General features: G+C 39.2%; 1 protein-coding gene across 3 annotated transcripts; it reads right to left on the bottom strand.

Moving 5' to 3' along the window:
* Positions 1-690: 690 nt before the first annotated feature.
* Positions 691-6,984, bottom strand: ubxn1 (UBX domain protein 1). 3 transcript variants are annotated; one of them, XM_084948782.1, is made up of 10 exons: positions 6,966-6,984; positions 6,222-6,286; positions 6,056-6,109; positions 5,118-5,257; positions 4,419-4,509; positions 4,134-4,325; positions 2,091-2,142; positions 1,883-2,005; positions 1,407-1,590; positions 691-1,271 (listed from the first exon to the last, which is right to left on the bottom strand). In XM_084948782.1, exons 2-10 carry the CDS (start codon positions 6,278-6,280, stop codon positions 1,231-1,233), a joined length of 936 nt encoding a protein of 311 aa, XP_084804908.1. In that variant the 5' UTR covers positions 6,281-6,286; positions 6,966-6,984; the 3' UTR covers positions 691-1,230. The 3 variants fall into 3 exon arrangements, with proteins under 3 accessions (XP_084804908.1, XP_084804890.1, XP_084804900.1); XM_084948764.1 differs by lacking the exon at positions 6,966-6,984 and adding an exon at positions 6,823-6,901; XM_084948774.1 differs by lacking the exon at positions 6,966-6,984 and adding an exon at positions 6,792-6,854.
* Between the last annotated feature and the right edge of the window lie 4,672 nt (positions 6,985-11,656).

The raw sequence follows: 11,656 nt of genomic DNA, 5'->3' as shown, positions 1-11,656 counted from the left end.
GAAAGTATAAAAAAAGCTCCAGATCCCCAGACAATCTGAAGCACTTTGGGTTTACATTTGAATTTTGGACTATTAACCTTGAATATTGATTAACAGATGATCCTCTAAACCGGGGGTGTCAAACTCATTTTGCACTGCATGCTAAATACAACACACGGTAATCTTGAGTGTGCCGGACCAAAGAAACTCCCCTTCCTAAGGAAGTTTAAATACACATCAACTACCAATTGTGAAAAAAAATTGTAGACAGTGGAGGAAAAAAACAAACTTTTCTGTCATCCACTTGTTTATTACTTAATTACTTTGAAGCATGGGGGAGGGCTTTATCAGTAGTTATAAAACTTATGAAAATACAGTTAAAAGTCCAAAGTTTATGTCGGACTGTTGTGGAGGGCTGCATCAATAATCTGGGCTTGATTCAGCTAAATGTTATTTTTATCAATTTATAAATTTCTACTGATAACAGGAGATGTTACACTTTCACTGGAAAATTGCCCAACCCTTCTCTAAACTTTATATAGCCCCATCCCAAGGTCGGGATGTCTTTCTCTATCTGTTCAATGAGACGCCTACGGAACTAATGACACCGTCCACAGCTTCAGCTGAACCTTTTGTTTGGTGATAACTGGAACATATAAAGTAGGATGGAGATGATGAGCAGAATTAAATGAACAAAGCTCACAAGTAACAAACTTTCCAAGTCAGCTTTATTGTAAGTAGATTTTTGGTGACCAGGTAGACATAGCTGTCGATATATTTAAACTTATAAAAAAAGAAAATCACAAAATCAGGAAGATTGTGGGGATTAAACTTAAGGTCCTTTCCGAATCAGGTGTTTTTATGGATCGGGTTAAAACTCAACAAGTTTGTTCTCTATTTTTTTCTTTAATGTGTTGAAACTATGAGTGCTGCTCCTTGAAGCAGTATCTGTCAGAAACCAGCTATCTTCACTATCAGGCTCACTGCACACACCAACCCACAGCCGGTGAAACCAGCGCAGAAGAGGATGGATTCAATCAAGCCTTTTTCTTTTTGATAGTCAAACCAATTTCCTCCATATCATCACTTCGAGAGGAATTACACATCTGTGCTTTTATTTAAGTTATCTGGCTTGTTGGGTGAAATGAAAAAGACTGCAGCTCTGTTTGTGGATCAGTCCATTTTCTGGTATCTCTGATGTCGATGTAGTGGAAGTGGTGAGGTAGGCTCACAGAGCAGATCCTCCTGTTCTTACTTTTTGGCAACAACCAGCACAGCTGAAGGCACCAAACCTGAACACACAGAACCAAAGCAAGTCTGATTTCAATTTGTGATTTTTTTTATCTTCACTAAATAGTAAAATTATAACGTGATGATACCAAATCCAGTTTAAGCTAAGTGGCAGCCTAACGCTATCCCCAGCTCACCCAGCTCTTTGAGGGGCTTCTCCATATCCAGTTCAGTGTAGACGTGACGGGGGTAAGGTGACAGCAGCGTGAAGTCCTGACCCTCGGGCGTGTTGCCGTTCATCTGCACATAGACGCGCACTGCCGCCAGCGGCTCCTGGGCCTTGAAGACTGTTGTGATGGTCGAGCCGTCCAGCAGACGGACCTGTGAAGAAGCAGCAAAAATTAAAGTACATATTTTAAAGTTCAACGCAACACCAGTTTATCTGCGTTTTTTAGAGGGGTGGATTCATTTTCATCTAAAGGCCTAAGCCCTGAAGCACACTCTGCTTATCATCCATTTTATTCTAAACACCCTGTTAGGCCTGAAGACTCTGTGCACATATTCTATATGCATTTAGCGAAACCTGTGACGTTCTGTTTCAAAGGGCACAGACTTCAAACTTTATTAACATACATGTAAAGTAAAATTTTAAAACCAAGTATGAATTAGGTACCTGTATCCTGGATTCATCATACTCCTTTTTAGTGGGTGGAGGGCCCTGACTGGTGGGTGAAGACGGACTGGGCTGGCCAGGCTGGGATGACGCAGCGGTGCTCGAGGGTGCAATACCTCCAAACTTCACAGAAAAAAAAAGTCCAAGTTGTTCTTGTTTCCACCAGAAGTGGTAGAATACAGAAATGGAAAATAAACTTGAAAAGTACCTTTTGTGCTCTTTCTTCTCTGTCTCTTGCTATCTTCTCTTTAACCCTTTGCCTGTTAGTAATAAAGATAAGCAACACAATGACTCAGCAACCAGAGTTAACAAAGGAACAAAGTTACTTAATCAAACACAAGTTAATCTTTATAAATGCGAACATTTTCCAACAGGTAAAGCAGAGATAAAAAATTTTCCTGGGTTATTTGTTACCTTTTTTAAAAAAAAAAAAAAAAAAACAATTGAATGTAACAAAAAGGGTTCATGGGAACAATTAGTTACAGTGAAACGCTTAGCTTTTTTATAAATAAATCCACAGTATTTAGGCTTGCAAAACATTGGAAAACATCACAAAAATCAACAGCATGACTGCTATCTGCTCTTTTGTGTGAGTTACTTGTGCATGTTTCTCACCAGACTGTCAGAAAATGATTTCACCGAGGGTGAAACAAGGGCTTGAAATCTGTTAGTGGTATCAGCTCACAGCCCAGCACTGTGCAGCTTTATGGCTTTTAACCAGAGAACACCCAAATTCTCTCCACAGATTAAAGAAGCTTCAAATTGAGAACGTGTCAGCCGTGAAAGAGCGTGGAGACATTGTGGCAAACATTATGATCCCTGTAACATCACTGGGACCCTCATGTCATCCTTGCATTGTCTGTTTCCAACAGTCTGGTCAGAAACATGCACAAGAATAGCCATTTAAACTTGATTCTGTAGGGCTCTGGCTGTGCTCCTCCTCACACAAGCAGACACCAGATACCAGCCCTGTTGCTGTGCTGATGCTCTTCTACAGCCCATCCATCTGTCATGAGATTATGCTGGGAGACAATTATCGGGCAGAGTAACATTATACTATTTAAAAAGTAACAGAATGCCTTTTAGCCAAGCTAGTCCTGTATATGAGATGGTGTGATTTGCTAGTCTTGGGCCTGTAAGACTGAAAGTTTGTTTTTATGAGAATAAACATGTCAGATAGGGCTGGGCCATATCATACCGTTCACGGTAATACCGGTATAATGCTGGGCAACGATAACAAAATGAAATATCGCGATAGAATATGGGTCAAACGCACATGCGCAGTGCCTTGTTTTTATACCCACATGGCGGAAAAAGGCATGGCAGCGACGGAGAACGGCAAAAGCGGATCGTTGAATGAAACGGATGAACCAGAATTGGTTTGTAAAAATGCTGCAACTTCAGTGGTGTGGAACTGGTTTAGCTTTCGTCCGTCAGATACACAACAAAGCACTATTTTTGGTAGAGCATGCTAGCGGGCCGTCGTTATTACCGTGTTTTTTGGAAAATACGGCACACTTAAAATCAATCCTTTGATTTTTCTGAAAATCGACAGTGCCCCTTATAATCCCGTGTGCCTTATGTATGAATTCTGGTTGTGTTTACTGACCTCGAAACGATTTTATGTGGTACACGGCGCTGGAAAATCTGTCAAATGTTTTAGTACGACTTTGCTAAGCTACAAAGCCGCACCGCTTGATGGATTGTCGGAGCATTACGGCTATCGTAGGCAGGAGCCTCGCGGAGTGATACGTACTGTGCTTCAACATAATATTACTGTGTTATGTGTATAACCTCTTTTTAAGTTTTGTGGATATGATACATGGTTATGCTGAGGATATGTCGGCCAATTTCCACTGGAAATGCCTTTTGGTTAAACTGTCAGCAAGGAATTTGCATTTGCACTGTTAAATTTTTATATAACTTTAATGCACATAAAAAACAGCTGCTTGTTTAAGTGAAAATACATTGATTTTTTTTTTTTGCACTAATAAAGTTGTGGAGTTGTAAAGTATTTTGTCTAGTGTCAATTATATTGTCAGTTATATCATTATCGCAAATTTTCAAATGTATATCATATAAATATTTTTGGTCATATCGCCCTGCTCTAATGTCAGACATTTGGGAGCGAAGCCAAAGAAGTGTCTTTTTGACTGAATGGTTATTAGACTCTATGTACTCTGGTATGCAATCCTTCTCCAAACCTAATTATCACATTCTCTAACTGTATGTGTGTTGTTGAAAAACATACCTTGCCATTTTGTCCTCCATCTTCTCCCTCTGACGCTGCTCAGCGATTTTTTTCATTTCATCGTCCTGCAGTTTTTGGCGGATCTGCTGCAGCTCCTGGCCCTGCTTCCTCCGCTGCTTCTCCCTCTCCACCTCTTCTGCCCGCTCTCGCTCTCTTCTCTCTGCCTGCTTCACCCGCATCAGCTCCTCGAGCCTGAAAAACGGACACAGCTTAAATTACACACGTGCTTCTATATTCAATATGCACACTGCTAATCAGTAAAATGCACTTTGAGTATCCTCTGACCTCTTGACTTGCTCATTTTTCTCCTCTTCTGTCATTGGCCGTTTGATGCCGTCCTCTGTCTCAATGTAGCCGATGTCTCCACCTGCTATTCCTGAAGCCGAAACAAACAGGCAAAACAACGTGAAAACTTTGACAGCTTACTTCCAACTACTAACAAACGCAAAACAAGACAAGAGGCCCAGCTAAAATCAAATACCACAAACCTTAAAACACCACTGCAGTGCCAATGAACCACAACGAAACACCACCAACAAAACATCAAGGAAGTGACTCAACCACTTGACACAACATTTTTGAGATAAAGAGCTAGATAAGATAGATTTACTGGGGGTGCATATCCTGTAGCTGAATTTGGCTGTATGCACGCACGCACACACACACACACACATATTGACTGGTATAGCTATCAAAGGCAAAATAGTGTAATTTTACCATTTCCTTTTGGATATACAGCACAGGTGCACACATTCAGTATGACCACACTTACTGCAAATGTGGCGGTCTGATTGGTCAGATCTATTTATTTGGATCCAAATCAAGTCAAAAAATATTTTTTAACACATGAAATATTCACACGGATTTTACACGTCCAGTGTGTAAAGTCCTTAAGAGTAGATACATTTAGGTTGTCTAGTGGTATATTCAATCACACTGAAAATCTGTGGGTGACTTTTCTTTCCTGCCCCTTTAATGACATACCTTCAAAACTTTCCTGCCCCTCCTGACCTTCAGAGCTGTCTGCTGTGCTGGGCTGGCTCTGTGCTTCTCCTCCCAGGACGTTGCCCGCTGGCGGCACATAGGGCTCATCGATGTCTGGGTCATTTTCGTGTTCCATTAGCCTGAGGAGAGTGTGTAAGCAAAATGTATTACTTTCCAATAGCCACAAGATAACATTTTTAAACACCCTATTTCAAGTCAAAATGGACACACACACAAGGTAAAAAAAACCACAAACCACTAAAATGTCTGAAAAGAATAGTTTTAAACTGCCTTTTAAAGAATACCACAAAGTCAAGAGTGCAAAGAGTGTGTGACAAGCTATTCCAAAGTTTTGGAATGTTAGTTTTCAGGCAGGTATGAGGAACCACAAACCGGTCTAAGAACTTGGTTTGAAGAATAGGACTGGAGTAGTAGCAGGGAGACTATCTAGGAGGGGCTGCACCCCATAAAGCCATAAAAGTGAGAACCAAGATTTTTAACTGAAAGCTAATCCTGACAGGAAGTCAGTGTGAAAGCTTTAAAAATTGGGTGATATGAGAAAGTTTATAATGAGTTAAAAGCCTCACAGTAGCATCTTGCACAGATTAGATGTGATTAATAAATGTTTCAGTCCGACAAGAAAACAGTCCAATCCAAGTGAGAGGAGATGAAGGCAAACACAAGCATTTCTAATTCACTTTTTGAGACAACACTACAAAGTTAATCAATATTTCTTAAACTGAAAAAACAACAGTCACTTATCCGATCACCACAATCATGTTTACATTGGGAAATGAAAACCACTGGATAGTTTTATGAGGGAAACTGGCGTGTGGAGCTGGACTGTGGCACCAAGTTAAGTGATGACAGAGGGAAAATGTTAATGTGGGAGGTTTCAAAGTACCGTAGTGTGTTGTTATTCTGAGTGCTAAACTCACCAATCCATGGCTTGCTCAATTCCCTGGTTCCCTGTGTTGGCCACTGCCTTCTCTCTAAAGACAGATTATGATAGATAATGTAGACACAGTTTCATTTCCTTGAAATCAGCTTCAAACCTGAAATCCAAATAAACCAATAAAAATGTGTGCATCAGGGATCACTCACGCTCTGTTTCGATCAAACCCCATCTCCAGCAGACTCTCGAGTGTTGTTAGCTCTGCCATTTTGACCTGAAACAATACAGTGACGTTAACGAGGGGTTCATCGTCTAACGTACTGGTACAATGCTTTCATCTGATGATGAAAAGAACCCAAAGGACTTCTAACCAAACTAAAGTTAGTGCAAGAGCTCATGACTTTATTTTAGCTGACTAAAGCAGCTACACTGACCACTATTGTCCGAATATAACACTACGTGAATATAAATAAACGATTCCTTTACTAGCAGCTTACCAAAACACACATTTATACCCGCTACACATATGCAGTTATTTGATATAATAAATACCATCGTGATGAGAGCTAAAATTAGCTTTAATGTGGCTAACGTTCAAATTGCGAAAGCTAACTGGGAAGCTAACTGGGAAGCCTCGCTGGGTAGCACGATTAGAAACAATTAGGAACTCCAATAAGCTCTTCATCACTTGTGCCGTTAATGTTAGTTTGTATACTTGAGCTAAATGCAAACTGACGTGCCAGTTTATTTATGTACGGAGGAAATATGAGCTAATATACCCAGTGAAGGTAGGGATAGTTAGCTACTCACACATCGGACAACACCGCTTCACCAGTAAGGAAGCCCACACGAGTCAAAAAGAACAACGCGAAATTCACGCTTATTAGAAAGAACGATTTTTGAAGTCTTAAGATTTGTTTAAATGACAAACAACATACAGATCCTCCACTTACTGGGGACACTTTGACGACGCTATCTTCACGTTTATACACCTTGAGCTTCTACTGAGTTATACTTCAAATGAATGAATAAGCCTCCCTAACATGCAAATAATGAACAGTAAGTGTCTGTGAAGGTTCTCAGTCACAGTAACACGTAAGCTACTGCAGGGTTCACCTGACCCCATCTATTCATCACCTCTACCACAGCATATCAATACCGGGGTACGAAAACGATGTCAAATGATACACAATGCAAAATATCTACAGGAACTAAATCAAATATCTTTATTAAGTTGCTTTAAACCACTGGTGAAATAGTATAGATTGGTGAAAGTAGTGCCCTAGGTCAGAGACTAGAAATACTCTGTTCGAAGCAGGATTTTAATTCTATTAAAGTCTACTATTATTACTGTTGTGGCCTGAGTAGGAAAAAGTATATAAATCAAGGTGTTTACCTCTGAAATAAAGATTAAGTGAATATTAAATCATTACTTCACTACTTCTATTTATGGTTCCTGATCTCAAAGTCAGTGAGATCAGGAAACACATTGAGTGTGTTACTGGTTTAGATGTGATATTTAAGAACTATTTATAAATGCATCTAACTGGCTTGGAGGAAGACGAAGAGGCTCTCCCTTTGTAACTCATTTACAATTATTGTTCTCACACTTTGACCAAAGATACATGCAGGAATGAACTGTTTGCAGGAATCACTCACTTTGAGCTTGAGCCAAATGCACTTTACAAATTTGTTTCAGGCAAACACTCTTTGTCTTCAAAAGTCATCTTCAAAACAACACCGTAAAGTAACACTGTTAATAGAAACTCCTTCAAATCTGGGTCATTTTTAAACGGTTTGTGTTTTGGGGGATACATAAGGTCTTATTATTGTCTATAATTTACAAATCATTTGAAAACAAAATCATATATCATCTTGCAGTCACTTCAAAAGTCCAATCCAGATTTGGATTTTATAGATATCCAAGACCAGAATAAACAGTACAACTTGATGGAGTTGGCCCAGATTTTGACTATTCATCAATTGTTTCTTTAAAGTAATCTCATAATGTTCTTTCCATTTAGATATTTAATCAGGTGATTTTATTAAACCGCGCCCCAGTAAGAGTGAGTGAGAGAGAGAGAGAGAGTGTGAAATGTGTCAGCAGAGGAATTATGTTCACTGATGATTAGGGGTGGGGGAGGCCTGATGAGAAGGTCGGATGATCTTATTGGCTGCTCTGCTGCATGTATGATTTCATCTCATCTGCGTGTCTCCGTGGGTGTTCAAACACAATGCAATTTGCTGACTTTTATGTGCAGGTTGGGTTTGTTACATATTTACAGTAAGTGTAATGATTAATTTTTCTCTCCCCCACGTAGTCTTAAGCAGCCCTCATTCACGAGCCTACCATTACTCAGAGACTCCGCTCACTGCTGGGTGTCTTTTTTGTAAAAACGCTCTTACTTACTATTTATTCGTTTGTCTTTTTTCCCCCCTCACACTTATATTTTGTTCTTTTTTATCTGGGTTTTACTTGTCTTGTGTTTTCCTTTTACAATTAATAACTGAAGAAGCTTTGCCTGCAGCTTTTACAGGGTAAGTATTAACTTTTCTTTTATGTTCTAGAAAGCAAACTAACTCAAGAGATTAACAAGACCAGTTTATTTCACCATGCATCTAATCTACTTGCACACTGCAGGACAAACCCTGTAATATGTATTTGTATATATGTTAAAATGAGAACAGTTGATCACAGAGGATCTTTTAAGGAAATTAGATGATTCATTTATAATGAATTCAAGTGCCTTCAAAAGCAAACACGTTCTGTGTGAACATGTGTGTAATTTACAAAGATGTTTGGTGTCATTTCGGTAACAAAGACGATATTGTACCTGTTCAGATAAAAACGATTATAGTATGAATACATTTCAGTTTCTGCAGGTTCTAACTCTGAGATGATAAGCGTGAGGATTTGCCCAGCATTAAAAATGTCGGTTTAATATGTGGTATTTGATTTCCTGACGTCACCTTTCTCTGTCCAGACCGAGTTCATTCTAGTTTCCGTGCTCGGCCTCTTGGTGCACATTATCTGAAGACGCTAATGACCCTTCATAATGGAATTATCTGTTAACAATATATAGCAGGGCGGCCAAAGTCGAAGGAGAAAATGGGGTGAAGTTCTCTCCAGGCTGCCCTCATATTGCTTTATGGCTCTCTGAGTTTTTTTTTTCTTCTTTTTACAGAAGGAGAGGATTAAAGGTCAAATTTCACCGAGGATATTCAGTGAGATTCTGGGAAGAAGATGAGCTACACACAAGAAAATGATGCTCGCTCCTGTTTACCACTTGTGTTAAAGATCCTTTCAACACCTAATATAAAAAGAAATAGCACAATAGATCTATTTTTTTTTACTAGGGTTACTGCAACCGTTGTTAACTTCTAGGAGCACGTGTTCTTGGAGGGAATGAGCCTGATTTTTATTGGCGTCAGAAGGGACACGTAATCTTAGAGGCAGTAAAAGCCAAGATTAGAAGATAAAATAGTGGATGATACTAAGTCTTTACTGGGTGTGGGTGGTATTGTGACATGAAAGCTGAAGTATCATGTGTAATAAAATGATTTAAGTTCATGTAGTCAGAAACAGATGACCAAAAGAGGGCAGCATTAATTCATATGATTTAAAAGTGGACCACGATGCTGCCGCCCCCTTCCAGTTTGCAATACTCTGAAATGCTTGTCTGGCTGATCAAGAGTACAAACAATACAGACTGTAGTGGTAGTTCCACAAAAATAGGAAAGCCCAGAGGAGTTGTTTAAGGTAAGTTTTGGTTATATTCAGTTTTGCCAACTGAATATACGACAGGAAAAACACTTAAATAGAAGATGCCAGCAGAATGAGTGTACATCCAATGCCGTGCTCTGGCTTGGTGCCCTCAGCTGTGTTTTTCTCTGGGTCTCACCAGCTGTAACAGCATCTCCATATGGAAAAACTGTGGCTTCCAGTGGAGCTGCTGTTATCTGTGGAGGGACACCTCTTGTCATGCAAACACTGCTGGGACTCTCTGTAGCTCATGAACGGCAACACTTTCAGTTTCTTGTTTCTCTGTTTAGTTTAATTTTCATGGTGATTTATGTGAAGGCTGCAATAAATTAAACAATTCTTGTGAATTCAGTTGAAGTTTCTGTTTCTTTATAGCCCCTTTTCACGAATAAAACACAAAGATTAAGATTTGTATGGCATGGGTTTATGTAGCTTTCTGAAATGAAAACCAAAAGTAAAAGTGAATACAAGAGCATCATTTTAGTAAATGGTCAGAAGGATACGGGACTTTCCCTGACATCAGTCAGCGATGGTGATATACTCAAAGGTCCCTTACAAAAAAAATGACCTTTTGGGGGTTCTTCCTGTAAACCCTGTAAGTGTTTACAGGAAGATATCGTAACAAAATACTCACCACTCAGCCTGAGAACACAATCATTATCATGAAAAGTCAAACCAAAACTAAATCACTGTTTGCAATTTGATGTAGTCATTTCAAATTAAAAGTAACACTAATTCCACTACAAACACTGCACATAAACACAATATAGTGAATATTAATTCATAGTGAATGTTATTGGAAGCTTCACTGGTTCATACATATGAACAAATGAATGAATACATGCTTTCATCAAAGTTTTCATATGGGTTGTTGCTCATAACAGTAACACATTTAGCATAATACACGTTCCTAGTGGCATCCGGACACTAAGAAAATGTTTAGCGTAGTAAAACAATATTAGAGAATAGAGAGATCGTCTGGTGACACTGCAGTTATAAGCATTTGGATTTCACCCAGTATTGCTAAGCATCAGGGTCGCCTCCTGTTTAAAGACAGTTCTTTAAACTCTCTCTGGCTAATTGTATGCTCCTAGTATGGATTATTGGGTATTTGACATTTTCTTTGTGTAAAATCTGTCTGTTGTGGCTGTTGCTGTGAAGGGGGACTGTATACTTAAAAAAGTTGTGATAGAGCCATATCCTAGACTGTTGCACTAGCTCTCCAGCCTGTATGCAGGGGGATGTGGGACTCCCTGTTTGTTTTGCCTGTGGAGATGACTTTGTTGCACCCTTACAAAGTGAAAGTGTTTCTTGAGAAGACATGACTCTATTTTTAAAAAAAATCTGTGTTTTTTTGGGGGGGGGGGTTTGTGTGTGTTTTTTTGGAAATATGGGCCTTTTTCATGTCTGAGATTTGTGCTATTTGATTTGGGATTTTGGATTCATATTTCAATACACAATGCACTAAAACCTGTTCTATGTTCTCATCTGTCCCATTGTTTTTGCCACTTTTCCTTTATTTTCTGCCTTATTATGCCTAGATTAATTCAGTGTATATGGCTTTCAAGGAAGTTCTGCCTGTTCCCCTGTCACTTTTAACTAAGCACCTCATTATATTTAACACATTTTTGCATTTATCCACCATCTTTTGAATATGTGCATCCCATGTCATCCTTTCATCACACTACAACCCACAAAACTTAAATTGTTTTACCCTTTCTAACTCTTACCCATATAGTGTGAACTTAATTTCATCACTATGCTTTTCCTAATGCTTTTCCTTGTAAAAAAAAACATTATCTTAGTCTTTTCAACCGAATATTTAAACCCCCCCAATTATGCGATCACTTTTCCACTTCTGCTCCCCGTAGCGTCTGTATA

This window comes from Perissodus microlepis, chromosome 2 (genome assembly GCF_051167445.1).
Source record: "Perissodus microlepis isolate ML-2025 ecotype Zambia chromosome 2, ASM5116744v1, whole genome shotgun sequence".
In the NCBI taxonomy this organism is placed as follows: Eukaryota; Metazoa; Chordata; class Actinopteri; order Cichliformes; family Cichlidae; genus Perissodus; species Perissodus microlepis.
The sequence above is the reverse complement of the archived record's forward strand: the minus strand, read 5'-3'. Positions and strand labels throughout refer to the sequence as shown.

Excerpts from the sequence above, each read along its gene's own strand:
- ubxn1 (XM_084948782.1), bottom strand. The coding sequence starts at position 6,280 with ATGGCAGAGCTAACAACACTCGAGAGTCTGCTGGAGATGGGGTTTGAT. Across the intron at positions 2,143-4,133 it reads ATGGAGGACAAAATGGCAAG|GCAAAGGGTTAAAGAGAAGA; the intron begins GTATGTTTTTCA and ends TATTACTAACAG. Across the intron at positions 1,272-1,406 it reads GAAGCCCCTCAAAGAGCTGG|GTTTGGTGCCTTCAGCTGTG; the intron begins GTGAGCTGGGGA and ends CTGTGTGTTCAG.